This window comes from Oncorhynchus gorbuscha, linkage group LG02 (genome assembly GCF_021184085.1).
Source record: "Oncorhynchus gorbuscha isolate QuinsamMale2020 ecotype Even-year linkage group LG02, OgorEven_v1.0, whole genome shotgun sequence".
In the NCBI taxonomy this organism is placed as follows: Eukaryota; Metazoa; Chordata; class Actinopteri; order Salmoniformes; family Salmonidae; genus Oncorhynchus; species Oncorhynchus gorbuscha.
The window spans coordinates 87,493,175-87,517,921 of record NC_060174.1 but is presented as its reverse complement, the minus strand read 5'-3'; the positions used below and the strand labels follow the sequence as shown (position 1 = coordinate 87,517,921).

The 24,747-nt window shown below is 41.7% G+C and overlaps 1 protein-coding gene across 3 annotated transcripts in view; it reads left to right on the top strand.

Annotated features, from left to right (window-relative positions):
- The window catches only part of LOC124012174 (endothelial cell-selective adhesion molecule-like), a 48,476-nt gene extending 26,848 nt beyond the window's left edge, over window positions 1–21,628 (top strand). For 2 of the 3 annotated variants that reach the window (XM_046325666.1, XM_046325659.1), the window contains 6 exons: window positions 7,250–7,395; window positions 9,293–9,494; window positions 13,257–13,412; window positions 17,312–17,434; window positions 19,289–19,418; window positions 19,766–21,535. In XM_046325666.1, coding sequence (XP_046181622.1) covers window positions 7,270–7,395; window positions 9,293–9,494; window positions 13,257–13,412; window positions 17,312–17,434; window positions 19,289–19,418; window positions 19,766–20,264 — 1,236 coding nt within the window. In that variant the 5' untranslated portion in view covers window positions 7,250–7,269 and the 3' untranslated portion in view covers window positions 20,265–21,535. Of the gene's footprint in view, window positions 1–7,249; window positions 7,396–9,292; window positions 9,495–13,256; window positions 13,413–17,311; window positions 17,435–19,288; window positions 19,419–19,765; window positions 21,536–21,576 lie in introns of those variants that run through there. The other variant, XR_006834679.1, reaches the window with a different exon arrangement.
- Window positions 21,629–24,747: the final 3,119 nt, after the last annotated feature.

Here is a 24,747-nt window from a genome sequence, read left to right as displayed (position 1 = left end):
TGCCCAAAACATTTTAATCTAACTAGGCAAGTCAGTTAAGAACAAATTCTTAATTGCAATGATGGCCTACCGGGGAGAGTGGGTTAACTGCCTTGTTCAGGGGCAGAAGGACCTTTTTTTTTTACCTTGTCAACTCAGGGATTCAATCCAGCAACCTTTCAGTTACTGGCCCAACGCTCTAACCACTAGGCTACCTGCCGCCCCAAAGCCTAGCCTTTCGCCAACCTTTCACTCCTTCATCAAAGACTCATATTTTTGCTGCTGGCCATTTTTTTTTCACGATAGTCCCTGCGCTCTGAAGACAGTTTGCTTTTCACTGAACCTATATCCACTACTGAACTCTCACTAGAAACTCCTAACCAGAGGTTGTGTTGAGATTTTGGCTGAAAATGGATAGGCTTTCAGTAACCACACTGTTTCATAATCAGCAATGATCATTTTTACTTTTTTCTCTCCCTCAAACTCCATTCTACTGCATCCCTACCTAATGTAACCTTTTCCCCCTCCACCTTAACCCCACTCCTGTCCTCTAGGCCTCTTACTGTCATACACATGTCAAGACACAATCAGATTCCCTAGTGACCACTTTGACACCGACCACCCATACCCGACACCGAACTACAACGGAGAACCATGACAGCCCTGATGACATCAGCCAGATGATCCCAGCCAGAGTTTGATTAGAGTAGAAAAGTTAGCAGACACGTGCACACTCACAGAAACGTACACAGTAGCTCTCTAACTCACACCCACTTGCTCTCACACAGCACACTAGAATCAGATATTGAAGCCAGTGTGTTGATATGTCACAGCTCAGGCTTCGCCATGGCTATAATCCAATGTGTCCTTTTCAGTATTGTGCAGATTGATCTTCCCGTCAGTCTGTCTGATCGGATCCCTGAAGAAATCAGATGGCGTTGTGAAGGCCGGGTAACGTTCCAATCCATTACCTAACAACACCATGTCATTTTATTTTCATCACCATGGACTGAGACATAATGGCTTGTTTCAAGATGAAGCACATGGGTTTCGAAGAGGTTGTCTACCTTGTATGGCGTTATGAATTGATGGATTATGCACTGTAGTGTTCGACACTAAAGTATGCATTGTGTTCTGTTACTTTACATTTTGAGTAAGAAGCAGATTTTTAAATCTATATTGTATTTTTAAACGATCCAATCTAAAAGTAGTAACAGATCATATGGATTAGTGCTATAAGTATTGTACCGAGCTGTCAATTTCATTATTATATTTATGCTGTTACAGATTACATTTGGCCCATCATGATATGACATCACAGGTCACAATTGTAGAACAAATGTGAGGTAAGTTTACCAGAGGTCTTGGGAGGAAGTCGTATCACAGAATGCCTGTTTTTGAAGCCAGGTGTCCACAGCTTTGTGTGACTAGCTGGCTTCCTGGCTGTCATTTCCTTCTTGAACTGTGCTTCTCTGACCGACACTGCTAATTCTGGAGCACGGCCCGATCCTGATCTCGCTGTCAGAAGGCCCAGGTTTTTCCTGTGCGCCTCGATCTGCACAATGTAAAGGAAGAGTCTGAGGGAGGGGTTCTTTAATTTTGCCCTGTGTAGAGGATGCTAACTTCTGAGCTTTGCAGTAGGTCAGCAGCATTCTACTCAAAACACTTTTCTCTCAAATGAGTATTCTTCTTTCAGGACTTAGCAAAACCCATGTTTCTTATAACTCTTACTATTGAGTGACATGATCATGTAAAATTGTGTGTTCTTTGAGGCAACATTCATTCTTTGGAATGGAGACAGAGCTGTTGCTTCCTCATCATACTTACTTATCGTCATCATATGAATATAGCCTATTGGGTATATGAAGGCTTTTTGTTATCTGTCTATATGAAGACCATTAAAGCTTCGGAAGTCTGTACCTGATTTCCCTCTGTTAATACACATGACAAGCGCTCGGTAATACCCACCCTGTCTCTCACTCTGTCCCCCCCAAAAGACCATCCCAATCAGATCCAACTCAAAGCTGTCATTACTGCTTCAATTAACCTCAACGTCTCTGTGCTCAGAGCTCCTCCAAGCACAGCCTTTGTCTTTACCAACCCTGCACATCACCGCTACACATACACTCTACGCTACACATGCACCCAAATATACTCCCACTAAACACAAACACACATTAGCAAATACACTAGCACACATACACAGTAAACATGCATGTGCACACCTGAAACTTTGTCCTCGCCCCTGTAATTAAACTAATGACTAAAATGTTTTTCTTGTCTCTCTTGACTGGAAGGCTGTACAGATAAGCCAAGAAGGGAGCAGTACTCTGGGAGATGGGGTCAGTACTCAAGTCTGCTGTTTCCTTTAGTTATACTAGAAGACTGGGCTGGGAACGAGAGAGCCTTATCAGATTATGAGTAAGTCTTCACTGTCTGTCACTGGGAGGAGTGTGTTTGGACAGACTACAGTAGATTGCCTGCTGGCCTCAATTCTACATGGTTATCGCCTAAAAGTCCAGTGATCTCTCACACACAGTTTAAAAAACAGATAGTTTATCACTCCACCAGTCTGTCACACTCGGTGTATGTGCTGTTAATCTTGTATTTCCTGATCAATACTTAGACCTAGTACTACAGTATAATTAAATTGCTCAAACTGTAGGTACTTACAGGGAATATTTTGTTGTGAGTCTGTTTCAGCCCTTAGCGCCTACTGCTTTGATTTGGAGAACCTGATCCCCAATCTAGGGCATTCAATTGAAAACATTTTGCAATGGAAAACAAGAATGAGTATTTCTTATTGGAAGCCCCTCCCTGTTTGGTGCCTGTTTGGTGACTTTTCCCTGGAGCCCGTTTGGTGCTTTATCTCCATGAGAATTGTGCTACTACGCCCATCCTATTCGATTTGCCTCTCTCTCTCTCTGTAGCATGTCCAATGCTCTTCAGAAGAAGTACTTGGACTGTTTCGCTAAACAGTAATCATCAGATCAACTCAATTTTATCTCTGATGTGCTCGTGGATTCATATTTTGCTTTGATTATTATCGATATTCCCCTAAATTGGGGACAGTCATAATCACCACGATGACGTAAGAAGTTCTTTGAAAGTATATTTCTTCATCAAACCCAATCACTTATGGGACTTTCATACAGGCTCTAAAAGATCTTCCTCCAGTTATCACCACCATCCATCCATCATAATACAGGGATGAGACATTCTTACAAAGTGACTGCCTCTTAACTTTGTGCTGTTCATAAGGTGGGTGAGGAAGTTAAATGGGTGCCTCCCTCCACTTATCTTTTAGCACGATGGGACACTATATAAACCAGCACCTTCATCAAAGAGCTAGCTACAGATTTATCTACTGGTAGGATTCTGGAGGGAGTAAACAGGACCTAGCTACAGCCCTTCCTGTAATTTGGGCCTGCTTACATGAGCCACACACTGCTGCAAACCTGCCCCTAGACTGAGGCTGTCCTAATATGGACACCATTCTACTCCCACTCATTATCCATTAATCCCACACCTCTGTGATCAAGAAGGCAATAGCTTCTCAATGAGTCCTTGTTGGATAAAATTGACTTAATATAAGTTTTAAAGCTGTAATAGTTCATTGAAGCTAACAAAACGTCACCCTCCTGTGTTTTGGTAAAAAGATGAGGGAGGAGCCTGGAGAAATGTAACCAAATTCAAAGTGAGTGCTATGTATGCAAGGACTGACTATCCATGATATCCAAAGTATAGTTTTGTGGCTATACAGTGTTTTAGTATACTTTTACTTTGTTTACAAACATTGGAGGAAAGCTACCCGTATGCTTATATTTTGGCTTCTGATTGGGTATCAGTGGAACTAAGCACATTGAACATTTATATGTTGTATCATAAGTTATCTATCATGACTCTTAATCGCAGCAGGAAGCCTAGTGGCTAAGGGCATTGGGCCAGTAACCGGAAGGTCACTGGTTCGAATCCCAGAGCTGGCAAGGTGAAAAAATAAAATAATAATCTGCTGTTCTGCCCTTGAGCAAGGCAGTTAGCCCTCAATGACAACTGCTTCCCGGGTGTTGATGATGTTAAGGCAGCCCCCTGCACCTCTGATTCAGAGAGGTTGGTTTGAATGCACTGTTGTGCAACTCACTAGGTATCCCCTTTTCCTCCCTCTCGACACCTGTCACTCCAAATGCAGGTGCTCTCTCATTACCTACTGACTAGATACTGATGTTGTCAAGGGCCTCCCCTCCAGTGAGGTTCTCAACCTGATATTTCAGTCGGCTCTCATTTGAGGCCCACATTAGGAGTATTACCGAAGTGTTTCCATTTGCGGAACATTGCCAGGTTAAGACATTTGCGATCACGACCTGCAGCTCAGCGACTCATCCATGTCTTTATCCCTGTCTGGACTATTGTAACAATCTTTTTGTTTGGCGCAGCTGCCAAGTCCCTAAACAAGCTACAATATGTCCAACTGTGCTGCACGTGTCCTCACCCATAACTCCCCCCACGAGCACATCACTCCAGTGCTGTTCAACCTCCACTGGCTCCCCATGTGCTCACGCATCAACTACAAATTCCTGGTTCACACCAAGCTATCCACAACTCTGTGCCCAAGTACCTGTCTGACCTCATTCTGTCATCCTGTCCCACACGCACCCTTTGTTCCTCTATGTCCATCTCCCTTCAGCAGCCCCGCAGCACATACAAAAAATATTGGTGACGGGGCTTTCAGTTGTGCGGCTCCGCTGCTGTGAAACGCACTTCCAGACACTATTAGAGCTGCAGAGACTGTCCTCCATTTAAGGCACAGCTCAAGACCATGCTGTTCAGAAATGCTTTCAAGGACCTCTGGTAATTCTGTTCTCATGTCTTCTGGGTCTGACAACCACCTGTATATGGCTTTCATTGTCTGTTTTGGGTTGTTGGTGTTATTTTAAAATTTATTTATTATTATTGTCTTTACCATAGCTATACTGAACAACATTCTTTAACACATGATTCATGAGCTGAAATAAAAGGTCCCAGAAATTTACCATATACACATTGATTTGTTTACATAAATTTATAAAGCCCTTATAAAATGCTATACAGAAACCCAGCCTAAAACCCCAAACAGCAAGCAATGCAGATGTAGCAGCACGTGGCTAGGAAAAACTCCCTAGAAAGGCAGAAACCTAGAAAGAAACCTAAAGTGGAACCAGGCTCTGAGGGGTGGCCAAGTCCTCTTTTGGCTGTGCTGGGTTGAGATTATAACAGTACATGGCCAAGATGTTCAAACGTTGATAGATGACCAGCAATTAGTAAGCATTTCTCTTTTGCCAAGATAATCCATCCACTTGACAGATGTGGCATGTCAATAAGCTGATTAAACAGCATGATCATTACACAGGCGCACCATGTTCTGGAGACAATAAAAGGACACACTAAAATCTGCAGTTTTGACACACAACACCATGCCACAGATGTTTCAGGTTGAGAGGGAGCTTGAAATTGGCATGCTGACTGCATGAATGTCCACCAGAGCTATTGCCAGATAATTTAATGTTCATTTTCGCTACCATAAACTGCCGTCCAACATCGTTATAGAGAATTTGGCCGTATGTCCTGCAGACCAAGTGTGGGCGAGAGGTTCGCTGATGTCAACGTTCTGAACAGTGACCCGTGGTGGCGGGGTTAAGGTGTGGGCAGGCATGAGCTACAGACAATGAACACAATTGCATTTTATTGATGGCAATTTGAAGGCACAGAGATACCGTGACGGGATCCTGAGTCCCATTGTCTTGACATTCATCTGCCGCCATCACCTCATGTTTCAGCATGATAATGCACGACCCCATGTCGAAAGGACTTGTACACCTATCATGGAAGCTGAAAATGTCCCAGTTCTTCCTTGGCCTGCATATTCACCAGACATGTCACCCATTGACCATGTTTGGGATGCTCTGGATCGATGTGTACGACAGCGTGTTCCAGTTCCCGCCAATATCAGTAACTTCGCACAGCCCCTGAAGAAGAGTGGGACAATATTCCACAGGCCACAGTCATCAGCCTGATCAACTCTGTGAAGGAGATATTGTGCTGCATGAAATGGTGGTCACACCAGAAACTGACTGGTTTTCTGATCCACGCCTCTACCTTTTTTTTTTAAAAGGTATTTGTGACCAACAGATGTATGTCTGTATTCCTAGTCATGTGAAATCCATAGATTAGGGCCTAAATTAATTTATTTCACTTGACTGATTTCATTATGAACTGTAAAATCATTAAATTGTTGCATCTTGTGTTTTTATAGTTTTATTCACATACATCCAATGGTTTCTGTGTTTTTATAAGAGAACAAGGTTCACACCAAATGCTAGAAAATGTATCAACCGAGGGACTACCTGAACTTGTACAATAAGACACGCTTGTTTTCATATCCATTGTACAATGTGTGTGTGGGGGGGGGTGCTGTGGTTTGTGGATGCAGCTGTGTGTGTGTGGGGGGATGGGATGCGGGGGATCCGGTGGTGTGTGTGTGGGGATGCGGGGGATCCTGGTGTGTGGTGGGGTTTGTATGTGTTGGGGAATATGTGGGGGGGGATGCGAGGGGATCCAGTGTGTGTGTGTGTGTGTGTGGGAGGGGAGGGGGGGGCTGTGTGTGTGTGTGTTTGGTTCCAATAGCCCTGGAAGAGAGCATCAACTAAGTTTTTTTTTTTTTTTTTTTTTTGTCTTTGTAAATTGTGTCCCTACTAAGTAAGCATTGTCATGTTTTGTTTTAATAGCTGTTTTTTTACAGTATGAGGAATCTCGTGAAGTAGATTTCTTGAAGGATGACACATTTTGCGCTGACAATCAAATGAAATGTGGCTTGTCAACATTTTGACTTGGCAAGTGTCAGTCTTTTTGTTTTGATATGAAAGTGGACTGAAATGTGATTGATTGCCTCTGTGTCCACCTATAATAGGTCTGAGAGAAGATGTTTTGATATGACATGTTTTAAGTGCTTGTCAACAAGCCACAACCACTACAGCTTTTCCTTATCAAAACTTGTATCTTGAGAAACTACAAAAATAAACATGCTTGCAGTGTGTGAAACAACAAAAACTTAGCAGGTTATCATTTCTAACACAGCTTGGGAAAAGCATATCTAATTGTTTTTTCCATTCTGACAGAAACAATTGCAAAACGCAGGGGCTTTATTCAACCTATTAAGCCAGATAGTCACAACCACACTCGGACAGGTTTCTTAAGTAAGTACTCTGTTTTTCCCCTCCCCCTCTCTGTCCTCCAGGTGTGCTGGCCCAGATCCAGATGCCCCAGAGTATCATGAAGGTGATCGAAGGTCAGAAGGTGGTGCTGCAGGCCTGGTACAGCACCAGCTACAGCATCGGCAAGAACACCATCCTCTGGAACTTTGTAGCCAATAACTCTCAACTGGTGAGTGTTTGGGCTCTGTTATGTTCTGTGTTTGGTGCCTTTAGCATCTGTGCTGATAGTCTGACAATTTAGGGCCATTCTTACTTGAGACGTGTACAGTAACTTGAACTTTTGCACCAAACATTAAGGCAATGGCATATTTGTGCGTCTCAAATTGGGATGTGTGAAGATCCCTTTGATCATGCAGTGGTCATGATTAGTCTGTGACATCTTAAGGCTACAATATAATGTCCCAGAGGCCTGTAAGGTACCTGTATTAGCTCTGCATACCAGTTAAATACTTTTTATTGAACCTTTATTGAAGTAGGCAAGTCCTATAAGAACAAATTCTTATTTACAATGACGGCCTACTCCGGCCAAACCCCGATGACATTTGGCCAATTGTGCGCCACCCTATGGGACTCCCAATCACGGCCGGATGTGATACAGCCTGGATTGGAACCAGGCACCTCTTGCACTGAGATGCAGTGTCTTAGACCGCTGCTCCACTCGGGAGCCCAGAAGTACTTTATACATTGGAGGTTTATTTTTTGTAAAAATTGATCTAATCTGTAATATGACTGTTGTAAGTTCATTTGAAATGATGGATGTATTTAATTTTGTTAGGGTTTGTTTTAATGTTTAACTCAGACTTCAGTGATTAATTATCATTTGTCTGTTGATTTATTATTATTGTGTAATTTTTGCTCAAAACCTCCCAACTACCAGAGCGCCAAGTCTAAGACCAAAAGGCTCCTCAACAGCTTCTACCCCCAAGCCATAAGACTGCCCCCGGAAAATTGATATCCCCCCTCCATTTTGTACACTTGCTACTCGCTGTTTTTTTTATTATCTATGACTTACAGTCATGTGTCATACATTTCACCTACATGTACAAATGCTCTACCTCAAGCTACACAACCATCTATGCCCCCACACACTGACTCAGTACCCCCACACACTGACTCAGTACCGGTGCCCCCTGTATATAGCCTCGTTATTCTTATTGTGTTACTTTTTATTTTAGTCTACTTGGTGAATATTTTCAAAACTCTTCTTGAACTGCACTGTTCAAGAAGAGCTTTTAAGTAAGCATTTCACTGTAAAGTCTACCCTTGTTGTATTTGGTGCATGTGACAAATTTAAGTTTTATTTGAACTACAACTGAAAATCTTTCTTGCTTGGCCATCTGTGGGGGAATAGTATCATGAAGGATGTTGACTGCTGTTAATCTGGCAAAACTGTGTGTGTGTGTGTGTGTGTGTGTGTGTGTGTGTGGTGGTTGTGGATGCAGCTTTAACCCTTTAAACAAAAACAAATCAAGCTGGTAAAAGTGGGCAGTTGGCCATAAGGCTCTAATCTGGCTTGGATTTTCAAACTTGCATCCACAGACAGTACTATCTAGGGATGTGCATGGGCTTATATTTGCTAATCACAGATTTGTTTTACAGTAGTATACAGATGGACCAAGTCCCAAAGGGGAAAAACAAAGACAAAAAAAATCCAGTTTGAGTCTAGTATTTACCATTCCACTACAGTAGCACTCACCAACAGTAGATTGGGAGGTTGCAGTTGCTGTCTTGAACAGAACAAGCTGCTTTGGCTAAGGCCCAGTCATGGAGCGGTACTCAGATTTAACTACAGAATGTCTGAGCTGTGCGCTTTTATCTCAACTCTGAATCAGACTGTTCGTCTTTAGCTCCAAATGATAATTCTGTCTTGCTTGTTTGCATAATGATCTATATGACATTTTAAAGTACTTTACTTCTATTCATACTCCAATGTACTCAATTGAGCCATGACAAGGCAAAATATTAAGAAGATAACATTATCTTTGTGTAAAATAAAGAAAAAGGATATTCTAGGGACCTTTTCAACAATCTTCATGGCTCTTGTCTCTTCCATCCAACCCACACAGATCATCTCCTACACCCTAGGCTCAATTAGTTTAGGCAGCCCGCAGTTTGAGGAGCGAGTGGGCTTCACCGCCACCATGCCCTCTGCCAACCTGTCTCTGTACATCAACAACACGAAGGAGTCAGACTCGGGACGCTACTTCTGCCAGGTCATCATCCCCGGGGCCCAGGGCTTGACCGGGGAACTTATCCTCGACGTCATTGGTAAGGACGAGGAGACCCCTTATGTAGTTCTTGTAGTCATGCAGTACGCCTTCTGTGTATTCTTATGAGCTGTACATGTAGAATGAGGCATGCATGTACGTAATCAGTGCCATCAAAGTATTCATACCCCTTGACTTATTCAAAATGTTACAGCCTGAATTCAAAATGAATTAAATTGACTGACTGCTTTCGCTCACCCATCTACACACAATACCCCATAATGGCAAAGTGAAAACATATTTTTAGGAAAGTTTGCTAATTTATTGAAAGTGAAATACAGCAATTGAATTTCCATAAGTATTCACATACCTTTGCTATGACACTCCATATTGAGCTCGGCTGCATCCCATTTCCTTTGATCATCTTTGACGTCACTAGAACTTGATTGGAGTGCATCTGTGGCCAATTCAATTGTTTGGACATGATTTAGAAAATACATACCTTTCTACGGTGTATATGAGGTCCCACAGTTGACAGTGTATGTCAGAGCAGAAACTATACCATGAAGTCCAAGGAACTGTCCACAGATCTCCAAGATTGGTACTGTATGCCTCATCACAATTCTGTCAAAGTTTGGACACAAACTCATTCAATGGTTTTTCATAATTTTTTACATTGTAGAATAGTGTGAAGATATCAAACTATGAAATAACACACATGGAATCATGTAGTAAGTAAAAAAAAAAAGAGTTAAATCAAAATATTTTATATTTGAGTTTCTTCAAAGTAGCCTTGATGACCGCTTTGCACTTTTGGCATGAACTCAACCTGCTTCACCTGGAATGCTTTCCAAACGTTTTTGAAGGAGTTTCCACAAATGCTGAGCACTTGTCGGCTGCTTTTCCTTTATTCCGAGGTCCAACTCAGCCTAATTGAGATGGTTTGGGATGAGGTCGGGTGATTGTGGATGCCAGGTCATCTGATACAGCGCATCAATCTACTTGGTCAAATAGTCCTTACACAGCCTGGAGGGGTGTTTCAGGTCATTGTCCTGTTGAAAAACAAATGATAGTTCTGCTAAGCGCAACCAGATAGAATGCTGTGATAGACATGCTGGTTAAGTGTGCCTTGAATTCTAAATAAAATCGCAGACTGTCACCAGCAAAGCACTATCACACCTCCTCCATGCATCACGATGGGAACCACACGTGGAGATCATCCATTCACCTACTCTGCGTCTCACAAAGACACGGCGGTTGGAACCAGAAATGTGAACTCATCAGACCAAAGGACAGATTTCCACCGGTCTAATGTTCATTGCTTGTGTTTCTTGGCACAAGTATGTGTCCTTTTAGTAGTGGTTTCTTTGCAGCAATTAATCTATGAAGGCCTGATTTTATGCAGTCTCTGAATTGTTGATGTCTTTTACTTGAACTCTGTGGTGCAATCTGAGGTGCAGTTAATTGCCGATTTCTGAGACTGGTAACTCTAATGAACTTATTCTCTGCAGCAGAGGTAACTCTGGGTCTTACTGTCCTGTGGTGGTCCTCATGAGAGCCAGTTGCATCATAGTACTTGACGGTTTTTGACACTGCACTTAACTTTTTAAAGTTCTTGAATTTTTCTGGATTGACTGACATGTTTTAAAGTAATGATGGACAGTCATTTCTCTTTGCCTGTTTAAGCTGTTCTTGCTATAATATGGACTTGCTCTTTTACCAAATATGGCTGTTCTGTATACCCCCTGACTGGTACTGTATATCCGGGGAAGAATATGAAACAATTTCTTGAGTGTTGAAAGTTTAAAAGGGCACAGTGGTCTCCTTAATTGGGGGGGGTGTTCTGCAGCACTTCACCAATCTGGGCTTTATGGGAGAGTGGCCAGACGGAAGCCACTCCTGAGAAAATGGCATATCGCGCGCGGCACGCCTGGAGTTTGCAAAAAAGACAAGTGAAAGACACTGTGAGCGCAAGGCAAAATGATTGTCTGAAGAGACAAAAATGTAAATATTTGGCCTGAATGCAAAGGGTTATGTCTTGAACTAGGCACAGCTCATCACCTGTCAAACACAATCCCTTCCGTGAAGCATGGAAAGTCTTTTCATCAGAGGCAGGAATTGGGAGACTGGATAGAGGGAACAATGAATGGAGACAAATATAGGCAAATCCTTGATGAAAACCTGCTTCAGAGTGCAAACTACCTTAGACTGGGGTGAATATTTACATTCCAGCAGGACAATGACTCCAAGCATAGAGCCAAAGCAATGCTGGAATGGCTTCAGAACAAGAATTTGAAAGTCCTTGAGTGACCCAGACAATGCACAGTCTTGAATCCCATTGACAATCTGTGGAAGACTTGAATATTGTTGTTCACCACCACACCCCATCTAATCCTTAACTTACCTCATTTGCACTCTGTGTTGTTGTATGTGTCGAATTGCTACGCTTTATCTTGGCCAGGTCACAGTTGCAAATGAGAACTTGTTCTCAACTAGCCTACCTGGTTAAATAAAGGTTAAATAAATGAATAATAAATAAATTATTTACAGATTTTCTCAAGCTCTGTTAAGGAACAATGGGAGAAAATGGCAAAATACAGATGTGAAAAGATGATAGACATAGCCAAGATGATTCAAAGTTGTAAGAACCTTGGCGTGATCCTGGACAACACCCTGTTGTTCTCAACCAACATCAAGGCGGTGGCCCGTTCCTGTAGGTTCATGCTCTACAACATCCGCAGAGTACGACCCTGCCTCACACAGGAAGCGGCGCAGGTCCTAATCCAGGCACTTGTCATCTCCCGTCTGGATTACTGCAACTCGCTGTTGGCTGGGCTCCCTGCCTGTGCCATTAAACCCCTTCAACTCATCCAGAACGCCACAGCCCGTCTGGTGTTCAACCTTCCCAAGTTCTCTCACGTCACCCCGCTCCTCCGTTCTCTCCACTGGCTTCCAGTTGAAGCTCGCATCCGCTACAAGACCATGGTGCTTGCCTACGGAGCTGCGAGGGGAACGGCACCTCAGTACCTCCAGGCTCTGATCAGGCCCTACACCCAAACAAGGGCACTGCGTTCATCCACCTCTGGCCTGCTCGCCTCCCTACCACTGAGGAAGTACAGCTCCCGCTCAGCCCAGTCAAAACTGTTCGCTGCCCTGGCCCCCCAATGGTGGAACAAACTCCCTCACGACGCCAGGACAGCGGAGTCAATCACCACCTTCCGGAGACACCTGAAACCCCACCTCTTTAAGGAATACCTAGGATAGGATAAGTAATCCCTCTCACCCCCCCCCCTAAGTTTTAGATGCACTATTGTTAAGTGACTGTCCCACTGGATGTCATAAGGTGAATGCACCAATTTGTAAGTCGCTCTGGATAAGAGCGTCTGCTAAATGACTTAAATGTAATGTAAATGTAATCGGCGCCAAAGGTGCTTCTACAAAGTATTTACTCGGGTGTGAATACTTATCTAAAATTAGATTTCTCTCATTAATTTTCAATACATTTGCTAAATTGCATCCATTTGGAATTCTGGCTATAACCTAACAAAAAGTGGAATAAGTCGAGGGGTATGAATACTTTCACTGTATATGATCAAATGCTGATAAGAGACACACACTTACAGATGTGCTCTACTTGCACATATACCCGCATACAGTACATGCGCACCCGCATACCTGTACATACGTTCCTGTATGTATCTTCACACAATAGTTTCACTGTTTGCCACTATCCTAAATCCTTAGCATTCTTTTATCTATCATTATTCAAATACTGTAACTTAGCATCTCATCACAAATGTTCAACCTCTCTCCTATATCTCAGTCCCTCCTGCTGTACCAGAGTGCGCTCTGTCGGGGAAGCCAGTTCTGAAAGGCAACGTCACGCTGAGCTGCAAGTCCAAGTCAGGCAAGCCCATCCCCATGTACAAGTGGCAGAAGACCAGCCCCACATCTGAAGTCTTCTTCTCTCCCATGCTCAGTGAGTAACTAACTGCAGTCTGACATCTGAAACATGGATTTCTAACTTTATTAACCAACATCATAAGCAAAACCTTTTGTTTACCCAGAAATAGTGTATTCATTATAAATGTACTGTATTTCAGGGAGAGCTTGCTCTCTTTCTGCAGTTTGATAAGACTTTGAGAGTACTGTAATAGTATATTGTTCAGCCAAGTTGTTGTGCGCACGTAATGTGAGTTGCTCTGGATAAAAAATGTTTACAGTATATACCATAAACAAATGTAATGATAAAGCAGAGGGTATAATTTTGCCAATGAAAAGGGGATTTTGAAAAAGTTACATTTGAATTGAGGCAATAAGGTCTCACTTTACGTTGTGTCCTAAAGTTAAAGGTACTATGTATTGTGTAACCACACAACCAACTGGGTATAATGGTTATGAGTGTGTTGTATCAATCTGTACTTTGTAATACACTATACAAACGTGTGTGTGTGTGTGTGTGTGGCAGCCATATACAGTTGAAGTTGGAAGTTTATATACACTTAGGTTGGAGTTTTAATGACTCCAACCTAAGTGGTTTTTCAACCACTCCACAAATTTCTTGTTAACAAACTATAGTTTTGGCAAGTTGCTTAGGACATCTACTTTGTTCATGACATAAGTAATTTTTCCAACAATTTTTTACAGACAGATTATTTCACTTATACCTCACTGTATCACAATTCCAATGGGTCAGAAGTTTACATACACTAAGTTGACTGTGCCTTTTAAAAAGCTTGGAAAATTCCAGAAAATTATGTCTTGGCTTTAGAAGCTTCTGATAGGCTAATTGACATAATCTGAGTCAATTGGAGATGTATTGCAGGGCCTACCTTAAAACTCAGTGCCTCTTTGCATGACTTCATGAGAAAATCTAAAGAAATCAGCCCTCAGAATTTGTTTTAGACCTCCACAAGTCTGGTTCATCCTTGGGAGCAATTTCCAAACGCCTGAAACAATAGTACCCAAGTATATACACCATGGGACCACGCAGCCGTCATACCGCTCAGGAAGGAGACACGTTCCGTCTCCTAGAGATGAATGTACTTTGGTGAGAAAAGTGTAAGTCAATCTCAGAACAACAGCAAAGGACCTTGTGAAGATGCTGGAGGAAATGGCTACAAAAGTATCTATATCCACAGTAAAACAAGTCCTATATCGACATAACTTGAAAGGACGCTCCGCAAGGAAGAAGCCACTGCTCCAAAACCTCCATAAAAAGCCAGACTACGTTTTGCAACTTCACATGGGGACAAAGATCGTATTTTGGGGGGAAATGTCCTCTGGTCTGATGAAACAAAAATAAAACTGATTGGCCATAATGACAATCGTTATGTTTGGAGGAAAAAGGGGGAGGCTTGCAAGCCGAAGAACACCATCCCAACCGTGAAGCACAGGGGTGGCAGCATCCTGTTGTGGGGGTGCTTTGCTGCAGGAGGGACTGTGCACTTCACAAAATAGATGGCATCATGAGGAGGAAAATTATGTGGATATATCGAAGCAACATCAAGACATCAGTCAGGAAGTTAAAGCTTGGTCGCAAATGGGTCTTCCAAATGGACAATGACCCCAAGCATACTTCCAAAGTTGTGAAAAAATGGCTTCGGGACAACAAAGTCAAGGTATTGCAGTGGCCATCACAAAGCCCTGACCTCAGTACTGTTGACAATTTGTGGGCAAAACTGAAAAAGCATGTGCGAGCAAGGAGGCCTACAAACCTGACTTACACCAGCTCTGTCAGGAGGAATGGACCAACACCAGCTCTGTCAGGAGGAATGGACCAAAATTCACCCAATTTATTGTGGGAAGCTTGTGGAAGGCTACGCAAAATGTTTGACCCAAGTTAAACGATTTAAACACAATGCTACCAAATACTAATTGAGTGTATGTAAACTTCTGACCCACTGGGAATGTGATGAAAGCAATAAAAGCTGAAATAAATCCTTCTCTACTATTCTGACATTCTGACATTTCACATTCTTAAAATAAACTGGTGATCCCAACTGATATAAAACAGGGAACTTTTACTAGGGTTAAATGACAGGAATTGTCAGGAATACTTCAACTGTATCTATGTGGATTTAAGGACACTTAATGTGAAATGGAACAGGCAATCAAAAGGATTGTGCATAAACAAATCATAGTTTCAGTAGGCATAACTATGTCATTGTTCTGTTTTTGTTTTGATGCACACAAGGTTGCATCCTAATGTGACTGCTCAAATCCACTTTTTTCCCAAACCCATAGTCAGTGTTCCCATACTTAGATAATGTATTTCCTGTCATTTATGGGGTGCAAGAATTGGATAAATATCCCACATTGTTTGGTACATTTGAATTTTCTGGTTCATGGTGATTTTAATGAGGAAAAAGCGCATATAATTAATGCACAGTTTCCATATAAGGACAGCCGCAGAAGTGGCAGGACTGACGATGCTGTCCTAATATGGACACTATGGGTGTCAGTGGAGGCTCCTCAGAGGAGTAAGGGGAGGACCATCCTCAGTGAATTTCATAAAAATAGTGAAACATTAAGTTACCCTTTTCAGATAACACTATACTACATATATTCACGTCACCAAATAATTTATTAAAACACACTGTTTTGCAATGAAGGTCTATAGTAGCGTCAACATCACTCTGTAGGGTAGCACCATGGTGTAGCCAGAGGACAGCTCCTTTCTGCCCTCTGGGTATATTAACTTCAATACAAAACCTAGGAGGCTCATGGTTCTCACCTCCTTCCATAGACTTACACATGAAATATGGCTACTTCCGGAGGACATCCTTCAACCTATCAGAGCTCTTGCAGCATGAACTGACATGTCCACCCAATTTTAAAGATCAGAGAATTAATGTAGTGCTGAAAGCATAAGCTACAGCTAGCATTGCAATGCATAAAATGTGAGTCGTTGACTCAGAGAAGACAATAATTTAACAGTTTTGAACAAATTGAATTTATTAAAAAATTAAGGAGTAGCGAGAGATTTTGTTTTTACTTTCACTTAGCTAGCGAATTCAGCGAGCTAATTTCGCGTACTCAAAGTCCCGGCTCCCACAGTGAGGGATGCTATGTTAGCTAGCTGGCTATGGCTATCCAACACTGGAACTCTTCCAAGTAAACGTAAGCTTTTGGTTTTATTAATTTATTGCCACGAGACCCACCTGTGTAACTGCTTACTGCTGACTGTACACTGTACTGCATGATTGCATGTGGTTTACTAGAGCATTCGTTTTAGTAGCTATGTTGACTGACGTTAATATGGTGACAACGACATAGGCTGTTTATAGTGGTTATAATATGAAGATTTGGCTTGAAAATGTTTTTTTCCTGGCTGGTCACAGAAAGCTGATGTGTTGTGTACTGAAGTCCACAAGTGAATTGAACAGGTAAGAGAAGGAATAAAACGACCAAAGGGAATTATGCTGTTATGTGACTGCTATGAAAGTGAACTGTGTTTGCGTGTGATCAGGGGTGTTAACATACCTGAATTTGTCCAATAGAAAATCTAGTTTGCACACCCTAGATCAGCTAGATACAGGGAAAAGTGCAAAGTGGTGTTGAATGAGTCAATGGTCTGTCACCTTGATTTCTCAAATGTACCTCGACCTGTGCACCTACCTATGTTGTAAACTTTTTAATTCATAGGCTAGGTTGTAGCAACCTCATAGGCTAGGTTGTAGCAACCTCATGATAGGTATAGGGAAAATGAGTGTCATGTAGAAGCCTAAACCTATCGATGTTACTTTGAGCTGGGTGAATGGAATATGAATGACAGTCATCCAATATGCTGTAATAGAAATAAGGCCATGCTTATACAAATAATCATCCTCCCTGAATGGCACGACCACCACTGATGGGGTTATGTGTGTGTTACAGATGAGAAGACAGGCACCCTGAAGCTGAGCAACCTGAGCAGCAACATGTCGGGGAAGTACGTGTGTTTGGCCAGCAACACGGCCGGCACAAAGAGATGCTACATCAACCTGGAGGTCATCACCTGTACGTACTTTTATAGTGCAACACTGGACACACACGACTCACTATACACTATGTGGGCCAGTCAGAATGTAGAGAAATGTGCTTCCTAAAACAGTTGGCACCTGGTACGTGAAACGGCTTTGATATCCAGAGCAAGTCATTAAGAATGCATTTTAATTGGGACTGATTCACTGCCCTCACTTAAATGGAGTTTTCCTTCATTTAATGTGCACTTTAAAAAAACAAATGATAGTCACACTAAGTGCAAACCAGATGGGATGGCGCATCGCTGCAGAACACTGTGGTAGCCATGCTGGGTAATTGTGCCTTGAATTCTAAATAAATCAGTGTCACCAGCAATGCATCATTACACCACCACTGCCATGCTTCACAGTGGGAACCACACATGCGGAGATCCGGTCACCTACTCTGCGTCTCACAAAGACAAGGCGGTTGGAAAGAATCTCAAATTTGGACTCATCAGACCAAAGGACAGATTTTCACTGGTCTAATGTCCATTGCTTGTGTTTTGTGGCCAAAGCAAGTCTCTTCTTCTTATTGGTGTCCTTTTAGTAGTGGTTTCTTTGCAGCAATTCGAACATGAGGGTCTGATTCACGCAGTCTCTTTTGAACATTTGATGATGTGTCTGTTACTTGAACTCTGTGAAGCATTTATTTGGGCTGCAATTTCTGCGGCTGGCAGCTCTCTAATAAACTTATCCTCTGCAGCAGAAGGAATTCTAGGTCTTCCTTTCCTGTAGCGGTCGTGAGAGCCACTTTCATCATAGTGCTTGATGTTTTTTGACACTGCACTTGAAACTTATAAAGATGTTGAAATTTTATGGATTGATTGACCTTCATGTCTTAAAGTAATGATGGTCTGTCTTTTCTCTTTGCTTATTTGAGCTGTTCTTTCCATAATATGGACTTGCTATTTTACCAAATAGGGCTATTTTACCAAATAGGGCTATCTTCTGTATACCACCCCTAACTTGTCACAACTGATTGGCTCAAATGCATTAAGAAGGAAAGAAATTACACAAATTAACTTTTCACAAGGCACACCTGTTAATTGAAATCCTTTCCTGGTGACTACCTCATAAAGCTGATTGAGAGAATGACAAGTGTGTGCAAAGCTGTCAAGGCAGGGTGGTGTACTTGGCAGAGTCTAAAATATGAAATACATTTTGATTTAAGACTTTTTGGTTACTACATGATTCCATATGTGTTATTACATAGTTTTGATGTCTTCAGTATTATTCCACAATGTAGAAAATAGTACAAATAAACCCTTTAATGAGTATGTGTGTCAACTTTTGACTGGTACTATATCCACACACGCACACGGTGTGTCTGTGTCAATTCCTACACGTGGTAACTATCACTTTCTGTTATCTATTACCACCTAACATGTCTTTCCTTAGTTTGCTGGGAGACTACAGTATAAAATAGGACAAAAAATGCAATTAAGCTTATTTAAAAGGAAACCTCAATTTGGTGGAAAAGGGACATTGGTTGGTGCTACTCTGTTAATTAAATTGACATTTAATTTAGAGGATTGTCTTTTCTGTCTGTACGTTCTTATCTTTACATTGCCACAAAGACAGATCTCTGCCTAGTCATTGAAAAAGACTGAACAGTCACAGGCTGCTGTACATGTACTGTTGGGTTAAGAAAGCTGGGTATTGAGTGAATGTAAGAACAAAACTAATGCAATTAACATGATGCTGCTGTAGTTTTATTATCTTTTGGACCACAAAGGCTAAATTACTACAGCATCTAAACAGTGTATTTATTTAATTTCCCCTGGAGAGTGAAGTACTATACCACAGATCTGTAGTGCAAGTGTGGTTTTAATGTTGTGTGTTTCCCCAGCGACCAACGCAGGGATGATTGCTGGGGCCACGGTGGGCTCGGTGCTGGGCTTAATCTTCATCATCCTCTTCCTCGTTGGTCTCCTGAGGAGAAGGAGAGACTCTGAGGAGGACCTGGCCAATGACATAAAGTTAGATTCACCTTCACCTTCACGTGTGTGTGTGTGTGTGTGTGTGTGTGTGTGTGTGTGTGTGTGTGTGTGTGTGTGTGTGTGTGTGTGTGTGTGTGTGTGTGTGTGTGTGTGTGTGTGTGTGTGTGTGTGTGTGTGTGTGTGTGTGTGTGTGTGTGTGTGTGTGTGTGTGTGTGTGTGTGTGTGTGTGTGTGTGTGTGTGTGGTGATCGATGTGCACATATTAGTATACTATACAAAGAACATACCGTATGTATACTGTTATATACCTGTGACATGAAGGTGTGCGTATGCCAAATGGATGTCAGCCAGTCTCTCACCCCTTCTCTTCCTCCTCTCCACCCCCAGGGAGGACGCTCAGGCTCCCAAGCGCGTCTCGTGGGTCAAGAGCGGTGGCTCTGGCTCGGACGTGGTCTCCAAAAATGGCACACTCTCCTCCATCACTACCGCCAACAGGCCCCACCAGAGGGTGCCCTCTTCCCAGCTATATCCCCACCGCCCTCCCTCTGACACCACCTCCATCATCACTGCCACAGGCAGCGTCTCTGGCTACCGCCTCGGGCTGCGTGATGGAGCTTCCACACCCACCCATAGCCACACCCTGCCGGGCTACAGCTACAACACTGATACAACCCAGACCCGCGGACAACAGTCTAATTCTGCAGCACCCAGTGCCAACGTTAGTCCCAGAACTCAGCACCCACAGAGCTATACCCAGCCCCAGACAGCACGTCCAGCCCCGCGCCCGCCACCTCTGCCCACTGTCGTGACCGCGTCCAACATTTCCCACATGGGAGGGGTTCCCATCATGGTGCCGGCTCAGAACCAGGCCGGCTCGCTGGTGTAGTGCCAGTCTGTCATGGTGCAGTGTCCCTTTACCCTTCAACTGTACTTACTCACGTAAATTTTCAAAAGGAAAAGATTCAAATGCCACAAAGATATAGCTAACTTGAGGATTAAAGCTTGAATTGGCCATCGAAGATGGAGCGTTTGACCTGCTCAAAATGCAGTGAGATCATTGGTAAGACCTTAAGAGATGGACTGTTTTGCTACACAGGGCTAATTTTATTTAATGAAGTATACAGAAGTACATTTTATTCAAATGTTTTTTTATTCTCCATATGTATACAAAATATGTACAGATCTGGATTTCATACATTTGGGAAGTATTTCGTATTTTTTCTATTGCACATTCAATCAGTGTATTTTTTTACAAAGTTTTCCAATGCAACTATTTAAGTCATCGGTCTTTCTCTGACAAGATTGTATTCACTCTATCACGTCCTATCAAGGCCATTGTATGATGTCACTTTCAAAACGGGGACTTGACAAGATGTCATGGCACACTGGTGCTAGATCCCCTGATTTTACTTCTTTGTGCATTCCTGCAGATGGATATGACAATTTAGATTATGAAGGACCAAATTAGTTTGAAGAACAGCATATTATTCATTTTATTCTATCTATTTTAACTTCTCAAATGAGTGTAAAAAAATATGGTGGACTACTGCTGAATACCTGTGTGGCATCATGCAGTTAAGAGAAGAAACTGACTGGGCATACTAGATTGAACATTTGCTACTAGATTTTCTAAATGCAAAGTACACTTTTTGCCTTTTCATGTTCCTTGTTTCAAACATCACGACAATTCTCTTTAGACACAGCTCTTAAAACGTATGTCTTTTACCACATAGGAATAGCTTTTCATATTATGTAAAATACAATTTGACACTTTGTCAATTACATGGAATTTAGCGACTAAAGATTATGGTTACACCATCGAGCTGTAATGATTTTGGGTTGCCCTCTGCAGGGAAATTGTAAATAAGGTTTGTTTTCAATTGTATTTGAGGCTGTTCATTAACACTTGTGACTGACTGGATACAAAAGCAGAGTTTCTACTTGTCAACATCCCAAGCCGACAAGTTAATTGATGGATATAGACCCAAATGTCATCATATCAAATGAGTAAGATGAGGCACTTGTTTGAAATGGAGGAGGTGGTGTGATGGTGTGGGGGTGCTTTGCTGGTGACACCGTCTGTGATTTTATTTTGAATTCAAGGCACACTTAACCAGCATGGCTACCATAGCATTCTGCAGCGGTACACCATCCCATCTGGTTTGTGCTTAGTCCCACTATCATTTGTTTTTCAACAGGACAATGACCCAAAACACGCCTCCAGGCGGTGTAAGGGCTATTTGACAAAGGAGAGTGATGGAGTGCTGCATCAGATGACCTGGCCTCCACAATCAACCGACCTCCACCTAATTGAGATGGTTTAGATGAGTTAGACCACAGAGTGAAGGAAATGCAGCCAACAAGTGCTCAGCATATGTGGTAACTCCTTCAAGACTGTTGGAAAAGCATTCCTCATGAAGCTGGTTGAGAAAATGCCATGAGCGTGCAAAGTGGTCAAGGCAAAGGGTGGCTACTTTGAAGAATCGAAAATACAAGATGTTTAACACTTTTTTTTGGTTAAAGGATTCCATATGTTATTTCATAGTGTTGATATCTTCACTATTATTCTACAATGTAGAAAATAGTAAAAATAAAGAAAAATCCTTGAATGAGTAGGTGTCCAAACTTTTGACTGATACTGTATATTTCCGGATGTTGTGTATCCCTGGGGTAAGTTAAGCTGCGGGACAGGGTACATTAATCCGCATACAAAGTTGTGTACTTAATGAAATATTACCATAACCTTTTAAAAACCATGTCTATCTTTATTACCCAAACTCAATTCAACACAATCACAATAGCGTTGTTTTATTTGAATCTTTTATCACTGACTTAACACCTAACAAACTTTGTACTGTCACCTCATATCCCAGTGATAATGCCTTGCTTTGCGCCTCGGAATGAGACACTTAAACTTTCCATTGGATCAACTTACCCCAATGCAAACATTTTGACTAAATTAGCCCACACTGCTTCAAGGATGCACTTTCATGCTAAATTTAGGATCTCATATTGAAGATTATAGAGACCAGCTGATTTATAGAACAATATAAAAATGACATACTATGGTTTCGATACAAGAATTATGACCCCTCTAACACAATAAATTGGACCTAACTTATCATTTTTTCCATGTGGTTTCTTCAGACTCCATGAAATAATGACCTCTTAAATATTTGGTCAAATGGTATATGTTGTGTATGATCAACGTTGGCTCAACTTACCGTACCCCTTTTCCTGAACATTCTTCCCGCCCTTATTGTTCAACGATGAGTAGGTTCAGCTTTGTAGATATTATTGACTGCTACCAACCTGACCTTGCAATTTGATTTAATAAAGGGATTTGGCTATGTCACTGATCAAACTACCCTCGAGTCAATCTGGTGTTATTTGATACCATTTACTTTTGCAACACTCTACTGTCCAGTTTTTACTCTCTTGATTGATTTATTCAGACATGTTTATGCGTAGCAAGGTAAAGTTGTTCCCCTAGGACCTAGGTTATGAACAAGACTTGTTAGCGATCCAAGAAACTAAATATTGCACTTAAGACTACCATTTTAAATATGAAAAGTTGGAGGTTTGTGTCACTTTAAATTGGTGGACTGGTTCATGTTAATGGCTGGATTGAAATGAATGCAGTTTCAATGAAGCATGTCATTTTTTCTTCTTACCCTCAACATCAACCTCTGTCACTTGAGAGTATACATTGTCAGTAACCTGGAGCAGAGAGAGACACTGTCTTGTGTCTGTTTTTATGAGCACAGAAGGTCAGGCTTGGGGAGAAAAAGACACATGCATAAAAGGATTGAGTGTTTGTGTGTGTGCTGTAACTTTTTGAGTATGGAGACTTGCTCAGACTCAAAATAAGTCTAATCATCAACTGCAAATTATTTTGTATTAAAGGGAAAATATGAATACTGGCCTTTTTTATATTGTAATGTATATGCATTGTAACACAGGAATAGAATTCAAAAAGAGAAATTAATTACATTTACATTTAAGTCATTTAGCAGACGCTCTTATCCAGAGCGACTTACAAATTGGTGCATTCACCTTATGACATCCAGTGGAACAGTCACTTTACAATAGTGCATCTAAATCTTAAAGGTATTCCTTGGAGGAGTTGCAATGAGGTTAGTGGAAGGGGGGGGTGAGAAGGATTACTTATCCTATCCTAGGTATTCCTTAAAGAGGTGGGGTTTCAGGTGTCTCCGGAAGGTGGTGATTAAAGGGGGGTGAGAAGGATTTACTTATCCTATCCTAGGTACAAATAGCGGAAGGTGGTGATTGACTCCGCTGTCCTGGCGTCGTGAGGGAGTTTGTTCCACCATTGGGGGGCCAGAGCAGCGAACAGTTTTGACTGGGCTGAGCGGGATTATATAATTATATAAACATTGAATGTTACAGAATATTTTTAAAATACTAGCTTCGTTTGAACTGATAATGGAACCGACACTGATGGCCAAGATGGTGCATATATGCTCAACCATAGACCACTATGTGCATGAGTTTCTTATACTTATGTATATGGAAAATAATTGTATCAATAGATTGTGTGTAATAAAACATTTGTATAATTGATATTTACCTCCTGGAGAAGCATTACAATTGTATGATCCAATAAAAACATCTCAAACAGGAAGAGTTAACAATATATTGTATGCAGATCCCAGTTGTGTGAAGGCTTACAAAATTATGACCAGAATCTTGACATTGATGCATGGTTTTATTAATCGAAAGTGAGTCACTATGTCACCACCCTGTGGCCTAAATAACTTTGCAGTTTGTGTTCATTGCAGAGGTTTTGAGTCCAGAACTAATCAGTGTCTGGGGAAACAGACCTTCATTGCATTGTGTTGCCTTGATTCAGTCAGCAGGGAGGGGAGGGACAAAAATAGCACTTCTGGCACACAGTTTTAGGGTAGCATGTTTATTTGAACTTGTGATTAGCAATGTAGTATTCTCCTACATGGCTCAAAGGAATTCATAAAATGAGCCCATCTCATTGACAAACTCCATGATATAACTCCATGTGACAGAATGGGGTGACACACTCTATTCATTAAATAAAAGTATAAAATGAACAAAAGAGTATCATGATGACCTATATCAAATATAAGATCACAGTAAAAATAAATTATCAAAAGTGAAAAGAGCACTGGATATTCAAACATTGGCTGTAATAACAAAAACATTCAAATATACAGCACCTGTAATAAACTACAGTGCTACCATGGCTAAGTGGCTTTTTTATTCAAATGAGTTAAGTTTGTCGAATAATGAGAACTGTTCAGTCCAACTTTCCTTCATGTAAGTGAAACCCATCACTCCTCAATCTTTAAAAAAAACATTTTTTAAACTTTACC